General features: G+C 41.5%; 1 protein-coding gene across 1 annotated transcript in view; it reads left to right on the top strand.

The window, feature by feature from the left end:
* The window catches only part of thsd7ab (thrombospondin, type I, domain containing 7Ab), a 178,919-nt gene that overhangs the window by 137,379 nt on the left and 26,966 nt on the right, over window positions 1–14,574 (top strand). The window contains exons 17-22 of the mRNA XM_074652872.1: window positions 1,432–1,585; window positions 3,056–3,197; window positions 7,222–7,337; window positions 7,932–8,049; window positions 12,464–12,609; window positions 13,946–14,120. Of these exons, the coding sequence (XP_074508973.1) occupies window positions 1,432–1,585; window positions 3,056–3,197; window positions 7,222–7,337; window positions 7,932–8,049; window positions 12,464–12,609; window positions 13,946–14,120 (851 nt within the window). The remainder of the gene's footprint in view (window positions 1–1,431; window positions 1,586–3,055; window positions 3,198–7,221; window positions 7,338–7,931; window positions 8,050–12,463; window positions 12,610–13,945; window positions 14,121–14,574) is intronic.

Raw genomic sequence — 14,574 nt, 5'->3', positions numbered from 1 at the left:
AAATCCTTTCGGGTGGAACTCAAACTTTTGGATTTGTGTAATTCATGATGCCAAGACACACATTGTAATTAGACTATATAGACTCACAAGACTGTGATTAGATGGTTAATGAGGCATATAGAACCAAACATCGTGGTCCTGTAAAAACACATACAGATGATAAGACACAGGGACGTCATGAGATATCAGCATCCGTGTCCCTTGTAATGATCAAGGGTAATGGCTTTTCATGATTGTTGGTGGTTCAATGCTTAGATGGCTGATTTACAATCACAGTGAGTACTAATGACCTCAGTTAAGTCTCTGCTCTTTAGAGCAGGTGACATTATCAGTGAAAATAGTGTCAGTCACCTCCTCTTTATCTTCTCTGCTGGAGGATAAAAAGCTGTAATTTGGATGAAGAAATTCTAAAAATGTGGCTGCGGCAGTTGAGTAAAGCCAGGATACTGTATCCATTTATGCGTTGTAATGTTCTAGATGAATTTACTTGGTTAAAACATAAAATGAAAGTAAAAAGAAGGGTGCAACTTACTTTCAGGTGTTTAATTTAACCAGTCTGTGTTAACATTGACCCTCTATAGCCATTGGAGTTTGTGCAGGTCTCTAACTTTACGTTTTTCACCACCGTCCCGAATTTCCCCAACAAACAATTTAAACCGTTCCGAAGTCTGGTCGTCCCAATTATAAAATGACAAAATAAAATTGTTCCCATAATTAAATGTGATGCATGGCATAAATAAAACACCATGGAAATGATTACATTGTATATTAGCATACATGCATTCTTGGATTTATTCATATCGCGTGCATTGAATTCATAAATCAATTTTAGAGAGCGAGATTGTCCCCGTCTTTGTCTTTTGTCTCTTCCGCGGTACGTTTCACCAGTTAGGCCGGCAGTGACACCGGAAAGGGTAAAATCCTACCACCCCTTCGGGACGCCATTGTAACTGTCTGACAGCCGCAGTTCATCTTCTCGCTGTGTGTGCTCGTGTTAGTGTGTGTGGCAGAGTGCTTGCACATTCCTGGATTGTGTACAATTGCAATTCTACATTGACAACATTGTCAGATTAATGTTGTGGTTTAATTACAGTTGTATTTATTTTTTTTTATCCCAGGTCTACCTTCCTACCCGCTACAGTCCCAAAATGTATTTTTATTGTTACTGATACATTTTTTTTATATCCCCTGGAAGATGGGACTCCTTAAGTTAGAGCCCTGGTTTGTGTTGCTGTTGATTGTTTTTTTGTTTGTTTGTTTTCCATAAAGTTCGCCTGAAGTGTCCTTCAGACGAACTTGAGAAACTCATAGGTGGTCAAATACTTCATGTTCTTGCCAACTCTGTATCCAGTTAAAACATAATGTCTGAGTCTTTTGTTCTCTGGAGCATAAAAGCAGGTCAAATTCAGTGTTTGTCCACCAATCCCACAGGTGCATGCTCAACACCATAGACGGGCCGTCGGAGTCTGTGGAGGACTACCTGTGTGACCCGGAGGAGATGCCTCTGGGGGCCAGGGAGAGCCGGCTGCCCTGCCCCGAGGACTGCGTCCTCAACGACTGGGGCCCCTGGAGCCGCTGCAGCCTGGTGAGAGCTGAACCCGGATCAGAAAGCAGCAGCTCAGCTGTCTGGCGCAGATACGGGAACGTCAGAAGCCCACTGAGATTTATCTTGATATCTTTTTCTTGTCAGAAATATTTTCTCTGAGGCTCAAGGAATTCAAAGCGTAGCCGCACTGTATCATTGTGAGCAGTGTGTGAATCTTTGTCAACAGGTTATTTCTTGTCCACCAAGGAGGAATAAAAGAGATATATGAACTGGGAAGCAGGAGAAAAATGGCTTATATATCACCTATATTACACTGTACTCACCGTGCATTCAGCAGGGAAGGAAGATGATTTATGATAAAGACTCAGAACTCCTGAGCAGGTTTCCAAATTTACATTTTGTGACCCGCACACACACCACCCTCTCTACATCAGCAGTAATGTAGTGGCAAACACAAAGCTGGCTGAAATATTCCCCTAGCTTGTGATCAGTATTTGGCAGACAACCACTAACAGTGAAAGTAATTAGGTATATTTGCAGAAAAAAATAGATTTATGATAACATTATTTAGTAAGATAGTCGATGCCAAGAGGAATTTAGTTCGTAAACGTTGATGGTAAGAGAGTTAAACATGAGAATGTATCTCGCTCTAAATGACCTGAGAGTCATTTCCCAAAATATGAATACTTTGCAAATTGAGTTTTGTAAAAAGACACCGCCCCCTGATTTAATCACAGCAGCAGAGCACACACCTACAGGCTGCAGCACGTACGCAATCTTCGTTCTCACTTTTTTGCAAAAACATGTAAGGTGTCAGAACATCTTGTTCAGCTCCCTCCGCCCCTGACACCTCTATTCGTGGTAAAAAAAAAAAAAGCCATTTTAACTGCTCTGGTTTCACCTGCTGTTCTCACAGCAGCACCCTGGCCATTGTTAATCACACCCCATTCTCTCCCAAAGTGCTTGACACACCGACTTCCCACAATTCCAATCTCGTATTGGAGTCTGCAGTGGCACCAGCGGGGCCTCACACATGTTTTATTCATCGTGCCAGCGATGGAGTTATTCAAAAAGGCTGTCATTTTCTCCCCCAAACTCTCTTCTTCACAAGCAATGACCATGTAGAATCTGATGGTTTACTATCCCAGTACAATATCAGTTTCAGCCCTCCTGTCATTCCCTGCTGGAAAAAAAATTAATTCCACATTCTGGGAATGCCAGGAGAAAGGAGGGAAAGGATTTTTATTTATTTTTAGAAATACAACGATAAAACATCCCTCCAGGGACAAGGCCTATGAAGACTCTGGGAGGATGTTTTGACATAAGAAATATTACTGAATTGTTGCCCAATAAGCTGGGAAATGATCCAAAAGTGGGCCAATTTGTAGCGGTTCCAGGGATATGTCTGTATTCAGTTCTAATCACCCTCTGCAATATGGACTGATTAGTCATTTACACATTTTTTAGAAACATGTTTGTCCAGTTTTTAATTGCGGGTGTCTGTTGCAGCCCTGTACCAGAACCAACAGTCGAGTGCGGACGGCGTACACTCTCCGCTCGCCCACTGTTGGGAGGCAGTGTCCAGACACGACTGACAAGGAGCCGTGCGGCCTGAACCTCAACTGTTTCAACTACTTCTACAACATCACAGGTAAAGGAAATGTAAAGTCATAAAATCACAGTGGATAGGATTCTCTTCTCTCTGGAAGGTCATTTAAGGTGCAAAATGCGAGATTGGGATAATTTTTTATTGCCTCCACACAGCTCTCAACATGGCGACGGCTGAGCCGGCAGTTAACGGTGCTAACTGTGAAAACAGTGCTGCCGCTGACAGAGCTAGCCGTGTTAACCCGGGGAGGGGGGGGGGGGCTGGAGGGGTCGCTGCTGCAATTCCGCAACGGTGCCGTCGGTTGGGACGGTGTTATCAGCTGTAACCGCCGTATGAGAGCAGTGCAGAGAGGTGGCCGTGAGCTAGCCAGTGGGGCACGCTCACTTTAACGCGCGGAGAAGATCGGATTAAAACACACACAGAGGGAGAGCGACTTCCTACTCTGCTCAGGTAGACATTACTCTTCTATATCTTTACATAGCAAATCGTTGTTTGCTGCCATATTAATGCTTTGAATTTCGCATAGAGAAACATTTTGATTGTGGCAGACGTGTGTTTATTCAAATCAACGGTGCTGCGCGTGCCTTGTTTTTTGAATGGAGCAGGTTTTTGGGCTGCTGCCATGGCTGTGTCAGGATGAATGTTTCTCAACTTTAACCAAATCACCAATATGAAAACAGGCATTTTGAGTCTTTAAAACTTGGTTGACATCACTTTACTGTAAACTCATCTGTGGTTCATGGGTATTGAGGCTGTTAAGCCACTGTTGAGGGGAGGAGATAGGGATAGGGAACTTCCAAAGGAGGCCTATTTAGATACACCACTTACAGACTTAGTATGGTGGGGGATTAAATGAGGAATTGTTGCGGTCTTGTTTTTTATGAATACAGAGGGGTATTAGTGATGCATACGTATTTGTATTTCTTTGGAGGTTCTGGACATGATGAGTCTACATATATACATACATGCATTTTTTATTATTATTAGTGTACAAATCAATTGGTCACTTATCTGATTGTTGCAATAACAGAATGCGATACATACTTTTATCGTACATACTTACATACTCATCTCTATTTTTTTACCAGTATTTATCTTTTGGTGATGTTGTTTGATGTATTTGTACATGCATACATACATACATAAATACATACATGCATTTTCTATTGTTAATGTGTAAATCAATTCTCTAAAAACCAGCTGTTTGCTGCGGCCAAAAACGACTCTGTGAGAGCGGTGAGAGTGAACAGAAACAGTAAAGCTACGGACCGGACAGTTAAATGAAGAGCTGAAACTCACTATAAAGCTCCGTGAAGCCGCGGGAAGCTGCAGATACAGATAATAAATCTCTGTGATTACTTTTACACTGTTTTCACATTGTTATTTCATACTTTTGTATTATAAAAAATAAAGATTTTAACTGCTTTAAATGGAAAGATTTCCAAAACTACTCAAAGATTTGAGCTGGCAGCTTTCCCGAGCTCCTGTCTCTGATCTGCAGGATATCACACCTCCATATCACATGTCACAGAGGCTACTCTTTCATATTTCATGCTGGAAACTGTAACAAACTATTTCAATAAAAATGAAAAAAGGAGAGATTGGCAGCGTTCCTATATTTCATTTGGATTTGTTGTGTTGCCTTCATAGCTGCTGCCCCACATTTCTCAACCAGCCCACCCTCCTCCTCTGTCTTCCCTTTGTGTTGTTACACTGGGAGACGTGACATATAATCCCTACTGCTGGGTTCACAGTGGTATACAGGCATCCCAGGGTATATGTACATAATATACGAGCAGAGATTATTATTGGGTAAAGTGCTCTTTTTTTTTTTCTGCTTTGTTGATGCTGAGACCATCCAAGCTGCTCCTTCCTTCAGTGTTTCTCTGTTTCTTGTTGTCTCTCTCTCAGTCTCTTACTGTCGCTCTTTCTTGTTGCAATCTCCCTATTTTCAGTCCCCAGAGTGCCACAAAGCTCCTCGGCAGAAGGAGACACAATTCCCTGAGTCGAGCTTGCAAACGAGCTCACTGCAGCTAAAAACAGCCACTCATCTTTGTCAGCGGATGGCACACTTCATGAGTGATACCTCAGCCTCCCTGTTGTTGCAGAGTTTTTTTAGTTGTTTTTTTAACAACAGCATGCGCGCTGTGGTTTTAAAGGCGCTTGCACCCAAAGTCTGGAATGAAATGTTGTCTTTCCACTTCACTCAAATCATTCTTTGGGAGGGCCAAGGTTCAGCCTCTTACAGCTCTGGATTTTTCTGGCGAGGTTATTTGAGGAAAACTTATATTGATGTTGCCTTTAAATCCTGGTTATTTAACTCAAATCTGACCGCTTGGCCACACAGCTCGCTTATGATGCTGGCATGAAAGGATACTGATGGCAGCCAGATTTATTGGATTTAAGTGAGCTGTTATAAACCTTCAATGACCTCTTTGCTGACAAAGTAATCATCTCTTATCAACGGTGATCTTCGACAGCCAGAAGCTATTTAGAGTCTGACTCCAAACACACAACAAAACACACACAAACTGATTATTTTAAAGCAGCAGTAGGCAAGATAAAAACAGAATTTTTATAAAACGGTCACTATATCCTGACAGTAATGCATGAGACAAGTAAGCTGAAAAAAAAAAAATCATGTGCCTCTGTGTCCTCCGGTGTCCTCTGATGCTCTTAACGGCATCTGCAAGATTTCACAGACCGGAGGAAAACAACCAATCAGAGCCGAGCTGGAGCCTTGCCGTCTATGAGCAGCTGTCAATCACTCGCAAACTCCGGTCAAACTAGGCAGCGCTGATCAAATATGAATCAATATTCTGTTACTGTAATGCCTATTTCTCACAAATGTTTTAAGAAAAATCTTTCAGTGTACTGTTTAGTTGCAGCCCACCAGCCGAAGCAAACTTTCTCCTTTTACAGCTAAACAGTGCACTACAAGATGTTTCTGAAAACATTTGAGGTGAGAAATAGACGTTACAGTAACAGAATATTGATTCATATTTGATCAGCGCTGCCTAGTTTCACCATTTGATTGGAGTTCGCGAGAGATCGTGAACCCAATATTGCGTATCGTATCGTGAGCTGAGTGAATCCTCACACCCCTAAAAAGGGAAGTATGGCAGAGATAAAAGAAGTATGTCGTGCAACAAAGGCAATGAGCTGAAGTCAAAGTTACAATATGGGAAGCACAAGGCGTGCTCACCATTCTGCTGAGTCATCTGTGAGCCCATAGTGTTTAATTTATATGCATGGCACGCCCATCCTAAAAGATCTATCCACGGTGCGGTGAAGGCATGGGCATTTTAGTTTGTCAGCAACATTGCTGGTAATTAATTTGATATTGCAGGGCTGTGTCAATACACCATATCAAAAATCTACAAATGAATTGATATTTCATATAGATATCCTAGTATTTTTGCCTCCTGGAATCCACTTTATACCAAACGTATAAAACCTTGAGCTAAACAACTTTCAAAGTAACATGAGGCGACATGGTGTGACATTGCGTGGTGTGCATTTCTGTGTGTTCACCCTTAAAAAGCTGAGACACACCATGGTTGATCCTCACTGTCTGGGATTTATTCATTCTGAAGTATAAAGAATTTGTGACAGCTGACGCATTTGAACACTTTTGAACAGCGTCTCCTTGTGTTTTGTCCCGCCACGTCATCCTGCTTCAACTGGAAAATACATCCAAACACAGTGGCAGAACACTAGTAAAATGCTGCTTCCTTGTGACTTGAATAAATGCTCCTCTCCTTTTGCTTCCTGCTCCCGTCTAAATCTCGACTACCTCTCACCTGCCTTCCTTCTCTGCTCGCACCCAGGGTGGTAAAATCAACAGCAGCCACCTGCCGAACATTGGCAAATATTAGCTGTGTGTGGTGAAGTTGTGTGTTCTACTGACGGGTAACTGTCATCATGTTAGAGTCTGTGTTGCTGGTATTTCAGCCTGGCACCTACAGGACTCTGCAAATATTTATTAAGCGCTCTGATGCACTGATTTTGCCAGTTTTATGAACATTAACAGCCAAAAATATCAATATGTTGTGTTTCTCCTCAGACTGGAGCACATGTCAGCTGAGTCCTAACGCTGTGTGTGGGAGCGGCATCAAGACCCGGATGCTCGACTGTGTCCGCAGCGACGGCAAATCAGTCGATATAAAATTCTGCGAGGAGGTGAGACGTGCAAAAATTCATCAAGTGTCTTCTTTTTTTTTTTTTTTTTTACTTCCCCTTTTGTTTTTTGGCCAGTTCAGTTTTTGCTTCCTTTCTTTGACACGCTCATTTTTTTTAATGACTTAATCACATCACTCATTACAATATATTATCGTACCCTTGCAGTACTGTTAGGCTTACAGCAACATGAAATATTCAGGAGTATTCCCTTGCAGAGATTGTGGTCGTTGCTTCAGGCTGAGCGTTTTATTCATCCATAATGTGTCTAGGCTCCCTGTAATTGTAGCCGGCGGGCTGTGGCAGAGCCGTCCCCACAGCTATTTAACCCTTGGCCCACTTCATCATCTGGCTCATTCACAAAAACACATTGTGTCAGAATGGCTTTCACAGCAGCCGCGATATTCCAACCTTGCTGGCCTGATGCTGCCCGGCACAGTCTGTCCCCTGCCAGAACAAAGGCTTCTGGGAATTGTAGTGCTGAGAGGTCAAGCTGCTGTCTGGCCGTAACAGATTGAGTTGGCTCTGAGTCTGTGTGTGCGAATGGTTTGATGATGTGTCATGAATTAACCTCTTCATTTCCTTCATGTGCTTTAGTTGAGTTTGGAGAAGAAGTGGCAGATGAACATCACCTGCGTGGTCGAGTGTCCCGTTAACTGTCAGCTGTCGGAGTGGTCGGCGTGGTCGGACTGTTCACAGACGTGCGGACTGGAAGGTAAGAAGATCAACTCAAATTGTACAAACTATTGTTGACATTTAGCTGGCATTTATATCTTGAGCAATTTCCAGTGTGATCAACGAACTGACAGGACCAAAGGGCAGCAAGAATAAAAATCCGTAACCTTTTACTAGCAAGACACCGTCTCTAAACACTAGGTCACCTTTTCACCATAAATTAAGCATAATCTTACTATGATCACTGCACTGATATGTACTTTTATTACACTTTTCATGTGCAATAATTTGATACAATTCAATTCAATTCATTTTTATATAGCGTCAAATCATAACAGAAGTTATCTCGAGACGCTTTACAATCACAGTAAAAGCTAAAGCCAGAGCGAACACAGTAAAGAAATAAAACAAACAAAAAGGCACATAAAATATAAGCTCAGGGATAAATGATAAAACATCTTTGCATTAAAGCCAGTCTGTTTTATAAGATGTTATATAAAAGATGACGCCAAATTAACCAGGCTGAGCTTCGTCGCCTCATAGTCTTGATGGCAAATGGCCAAACGCATCAAGGTCTTGGTTTGCAGTGATTCAGCTCGAATGAGGTTATCCTCTTAAAACCTCACTGATCTGCAGTCGGTCCAGGTCTTGCAAGGTCATGCTGTGCAGCCAAACATTGCTCAAAAAAATTTTTTTTTTGAGTCTGAAGTCTTGGGTTTGAATACTTCACTCAAATCTTGTAGCTTCAGTGAAGAGTTAGAACAAGCTGATACAAGCTGCGTATATTTGGTACTGATAGGTAGTGTGGAATGAGATGATCTTAACAGACGTAAAGGCACCCTGTGAAGTATTTGTGTATCTGTTTCCAGTCATCCATCCATCCATCCATTATCTGTAACCGCGGGGTTGGGGGCTGGAGCATATCCCAGTTGACATTGGGCGAAGGCGGGGTGCACCTTGGACAGGTCGCCAGACTCTCACAGGGCTGACACATAGAGACAGACAACCATTCACGCTCACAATCACACCTACGGGCAATTTAGGTCCTGTTCAGACCTGGTATTAACATGCGTACTCATGATCGGATCACAAGTGGACAGCTCCCAAACACTCATGTTGAATGCATTTCCTTCCACATAAACCATTTGCAATGTGGATTTGTTGAACATTTTAAATCCTGCATCGTTTGGTATACATGTTAACAATCTTGTTTTCTTCTCCCCTGCCTTTGTTGGCACATTGTTACATTTCTTGCCGTGTTACTGCCACTTGTAAGTGGAATAGTGTGAAACCAATGGCAGAGCTGTGTATCGCATCACCCACATAAATAAACAGCTCCATAGCGTTAACTACAGGTTATCTTCAAAGCTACATGAGGGAAAACTGTATGTTGGGGGTTTAAAAGTTCTCAAGATTCAGTAGCCTGATGGCAGACACATCCGCAATTCGGATCTCACCTCCATTAAACACACAAGAACAAGAAACAAGTTAATCAATTATGTCCAACAGCGAGGGTCACGTCTACCCCTGGTGGAATAAACTTGACAATGTCATCAAGCAGACGACAATAACAGCGTTAATGTAGTGTGATAATGTGAAGAGGCGGACCTGAGGTTAATTATTATGATTCTCTTTATGATCCAGTTGATATTCTCATCTAATTATTCTTTGGGTGAGAGCTGATCAGAAGTAGCTCAGAAAGCCTTGAACACTTGGTTTGGTGACAGAAAGGTCGTGAGTTCAATTCCTTACTGCATCTTTATGTATATATAATTATATTGTATTTAAGATCAGATAAACCCTTTAATGTCCCTGCAGGGAAATTTATTCTGAACTCCGTCCTGTAGTTCCACAGAAGATAAAATCAAACATGCTACTTAATAAAACATCCCAACAACACGTGGCTTCGAACAACACACAATTCATACAACACATATCCTCACGTACAATTTGCAAATACACACCCTTTCATGTTTCTCACACAAAAAGACATTTGTTTTGTACATTAGGGTACATCTGAGAAAGCGGTATGACTTTTAGTTGACAGTCCCTTGGCTGCTTGTAACATGAAAGAAAATATAACAGTCTGACTTTATGATGTTCAGCACTAGAAGACAGTGGTTGTACTTGGGAGCACCGAATTGTAAATGTATACATATATGAATTTTAAGCAGGAAGATGCAAGTAAAAAACATACATGCATAAGTCTCAAGGAGCCTGCATGCATTCAAACTTTAAAAAGCATGTTCACATACAGTACTGTTTGTCCCAGGTCTTTTTGTAAGGAGCCTCTTGCATCAACATGTTTCTGTGCATGTGCAAGACTCCACACCAAAGTGCTAAAGCATGGTGTGTGTGGTGTGTGTGTGTGTGTGTGTGTGTGAGAAAAAAACATGCATCCTCAGCAAAACGTACTTGCTTGGGTAACTTAAAAAGCCCCATATTAGACACTTCCTGCTCCCACTGGAGGCATTTAGCCAGAAAAACTCACAAAAGCAAGAGAGAGGAAGTGTTTATTTAAGAGTCTTCCCAAATGGTCGGCGAAAATTTGTCCTCCTGTTGCCTGGTTGATGTTCCCGGCGGTTCACACACAATTGATTCTGTCCCATTACATCTTCCTGCTCCTCGGGGCTGTGGGGAGCGCTTTGAAGAAGAGCCGCTACAGCGATAGTTGCTAAATCATAAGGAATAAGATAAAAGTTTAAGAAAGGCTGAAGGAGCAAGAGGGGATCTTATTTGGTGTGTTTTTTTGTGTGTGTGGGATGTTCTCTTGTTGGAATACGATATGAGGTTACAGTTTGTGTGAATGTGTGGGAAGGCTGATTTGTGTTTTATGTGTTGAAAGGTGTCGTAGGTTGTCAAAGGTGTTTTCTGAAGTGAGTAGATTGCAGGCTAGGCAGTGCAAAAACGAGAGTGGGATATGTAACAAATAAAGGGTTCTGATATTTGAGAGTGGGCGGTTTAAAACAGGAAGACAGGAAGGTTGCATTTTAAAATATGTGCGTATGTGTGTGTACGGTTTCTGTGTTGAGTTTTCCAACTAATTCATAGCTTCAATTCTGCACTTAAATCAAATGGTCTCTGAGGTGTTAGCTGCTGTAATGTTCTGGATTTATTTAAAGAGAGGTTGCTGATTGATGTGGAAGAAAAAACATTTTACTCAAGTGGACCAAGAACCGATCGAGATGGCAGGGAAAAAGTGCAGTATTTCTGGCCATTTAGAAAAGCCTGCTTTGTTAAGTGAAGTGCACTTTTGCGCAGCAACATTAATTTAATGCCTTCAAAACAAACACATGCATTTTAAAATAAGCTTTTTACAGAGGGAATGGATAACTGCTGTGTGGTAAACCGCAATGGTCACTGCATGTGCACCAGATCGGTTTGCATTTAGTTTATTGTGCAGAAAACACAGCCACTTTAGAGTCTGTATCGTTGTAGCATTTTAGAGAGAAATCAAAACCTGTTAAGGTTTAGCAGAAGAAAAAAAAACACTTAACATCCATCTTCTATCATGCTGGTGAAGTACAAGACTCAAGTTTCAATACTGAGGCGGAGAATTAGTCGGATAGGACCCTGTGGTTGTTGTTTTTCTAGCTTGAGTGGTACTTAATTTTATCTATCTAAATGCTAATTGTTCTATTGAAAAAAAAATGTAATTTACAAACAATTAGGCACTGCAACCATGGCGATACAAATCCTTGGCATATAGAGTGCCTCAGGAATGAATCCTGAAACCCAGAGATGAGTCAGCATTTTTGCTCTTTTGTTCCCTCGTCTCGAACTCAATGTTTTTTTTTGAATGGATTTTAAGTTAGATGCCTTGAATAAGGTCTGTTGTTAAAACAGGCTTAAGGGATTTTAACGTTTTCTTCTCAGACATGAAATATGACAGTAAATATCACACTCGTGAATTTTGAAACTTCTACATCTTCAAAAAGGCGGTTGCTAACAAGCGCGGCAGTAGCTCAGTCCATGGGGACTTGGCTTGGAAACTGGAGGGTCGCCGGTACGGACCAAGTATCGGGTGCGGACTAGTAGTTGGAGAAGTGCCAGTTCGCCTCCGGAGCACTGTTGAGCTGCCAAAAACTGCTCCAGGGGCGCCATATTATGGCTGAACCTGCGCTGTGACCCCTCCTTGCATTTACCTTCCAAAAATAATAAAAGTGCCGTTCATTTGTGAAGATTGTCTTGCTGAACAAAACATGTAAGTGTCTGAGGTTATTTGTAATTTATATAGCAATAATCCAAAATCCAATAGAAAAACCCCATTGGCTTTTTGTGGAGGGAACCAGTGCGATGTAACTTCTGGGTTGACTACAAAAGTATGTCATCCCTGCAGCGCTCTATCGTCTGAAAACGGCACAAACCTTCAAACGAAACTGAAGAGGAAAATACAAAAAGGGTGAGTCAATGATAATACACTGATGATGTCACTTCCTGTGTGTTTTCTCCAGGTAAGATGTGGCGGCAACGGTCAGTGGTCCAGGCCTCTCAGGGCGACGGCCGGCCCTGCCCTTCTCAGATGGAGCAGTGGAAGCCCTGCCCTGTCCGACCCTGCTACCGCTGGCAGTACAGCCCCTGGTCTGAGTGTCGGGTGGAGGTACGTCAATAAATCAGAACGTTATACCATAATCCAGGTGCATTAAATATTAATGATCGTATCGACCTCTGTCAGCTACAAGAAATGCAGCTTTGACAGTTAGCTCAGCTGAGATCAATACACACAAGAGTTTGAGCCAAAAAGAAGAAATCAAGACAGAAATCTCAACACCTGGAAAAAATAATGGAGTCTTTAGTATTGATGAACAACCCCATCAAATCCCTGAGCGTACAGTTATTTTGTGAGATGGACAGTAAAAAATCAATCTAATGCACTTTTAACGCTGATACATTACTGTAAACCGATACCTTTGCCAAGAAATTTGGCAGCCTGTACACTTCATTTTGAATTGTGAGCCACCAGGTCAGATTATTAAAGCAGTCTGCTGCATCGTTTTATGACATAAAACAAAACTTTGCAAGTATAGGCCTAGTTTTATGGGACTACAGGGGGGGACATTTAACCTCTTATAATTCATTTAGGTTACTTTTTAATCTAAATTAACTCCATTAAGTGTCCAATAATCAATTGAATATGTTTAACGTGAAGCAGTACAGTGAACACAAACCCTTGAGGTATCTTCAGGCAGTAATGTATGTCCACCAAAGAGATGGCAGAATCTTCTTTTTTGTTGATGGAAAAAAAAAGAAGCCAAGAGTGTTTTAATAATGAGCATCTTTGTGAAGATTTTAATTAAATATGTGTGATTTTTTTTGCCTTTTATGTCAGAATCTGGACTGAAAACTTAAAACTCCTGTCTGTTTAGAAAGATTACTGTCCATAAATTGATTAGTGAGAAGTTTCCTTGAACTGAATTTACAGAACATTCTCCTGATCAAGCTCCATTTATAACATCTCATCCACAGGGATGAGTGAGTGAGTGGTATTGATTTGATAATGGCAATCAATAAGAGATAGTGCCTTTTACCTTCCATTATATACCGGTGCCGACATGCCCATGAGTCACAGATTGCAGCTTTAAAAAGCTTAAAAGTGTCATTAATATTTTATACAGTTTGTGTTTATATGCACTTTGTAAAAAGTAGCACACATTAATAACATCAATTTATACTTTTAAACGACATCATTATCTCTGTTCTCTTATTCTCTTATTGTAATTTGGACATAAAAGTGATCTTTTTATTATTAGTGGTCACCTTAATATGACTTTGAGTTATCAATTAAAATGGTTGATGGACCAAATGTGCAGCCATAACTATAATTAACCAGTATTAAGCTGTCACCTAGCTGTAGGTTCATGTGACTCCCCTCTCTCACTGTGGTAACTCATCATCCTCCTCCTTCTTCTTCTTCCCTGGTGTTCCCGTCCTGTCAGAGTGTGGTGTGCGGACACGGCGTACACTACAGAAACCTGTCGTGCTTCGTGTCGGACGGCTCCGGCGACAGCGAAGGCAGCTTGGTGGACGAGGAGCTGTGCAGCAGCCTGGAGCTGGCCATCAACGGAGACAAGCAGATCACCCTGAAAGAGGCCTGTACCCTTCCCTGCCCAGGTAACAATGCTGCTCAAAATATGGAAATGTTCAGCTTCCTGTGCTGCATGAGCAACCTTGCAAAGTCATGTCCAAACACAGGATATGGTAGATGCTTTACTAGCATAGTAAGGATGTTTTCCCAACCTGTATGTCATTGAAAAATCAGAGATTCAAAGCTGATACGAGTTGGCCTTGATTAGGATTTCATATTTTTGATTTTGTTATTTAATAATAAAAGTGCGACTAAAACAAATCAATCATTTCCTCAGCTTTTATTTCAAATCAGAAATGTCTTCAACCACACCAAGAGTATTAAACAATGGCAGTGATACACACAGGATGTCTTTTTAGCCAGTCTATAAGTGCTGCTGACTGGGTGGTGTTAACATCAGTCCGTTGGTTTTTCAATAACTGTATTTACCTGTATATAAAAAAGCATGTGGCCTCAGTATCCTTGAAGGGTTAGGGGCCC

Source organism: Sebastes fasciatus, chromosome 12 (assembly GCF_043250625.1).
Source record: "Sebastes fasciatus isolate fSebFas1 chromosome 12, fSebFas1.pri, whole genome shotgun sequence".
Lineage (NCBI taxonomy): Eukaryota > Metazoa > Chordata > Actinopteri > Perciformes > Sebastidae > Sebastes > Sebastes fasciatus.
Note: the sequence above shows the minus strand (reverse complement) of the source record. Positions and strands in the feature narration are given on the sequence as shown.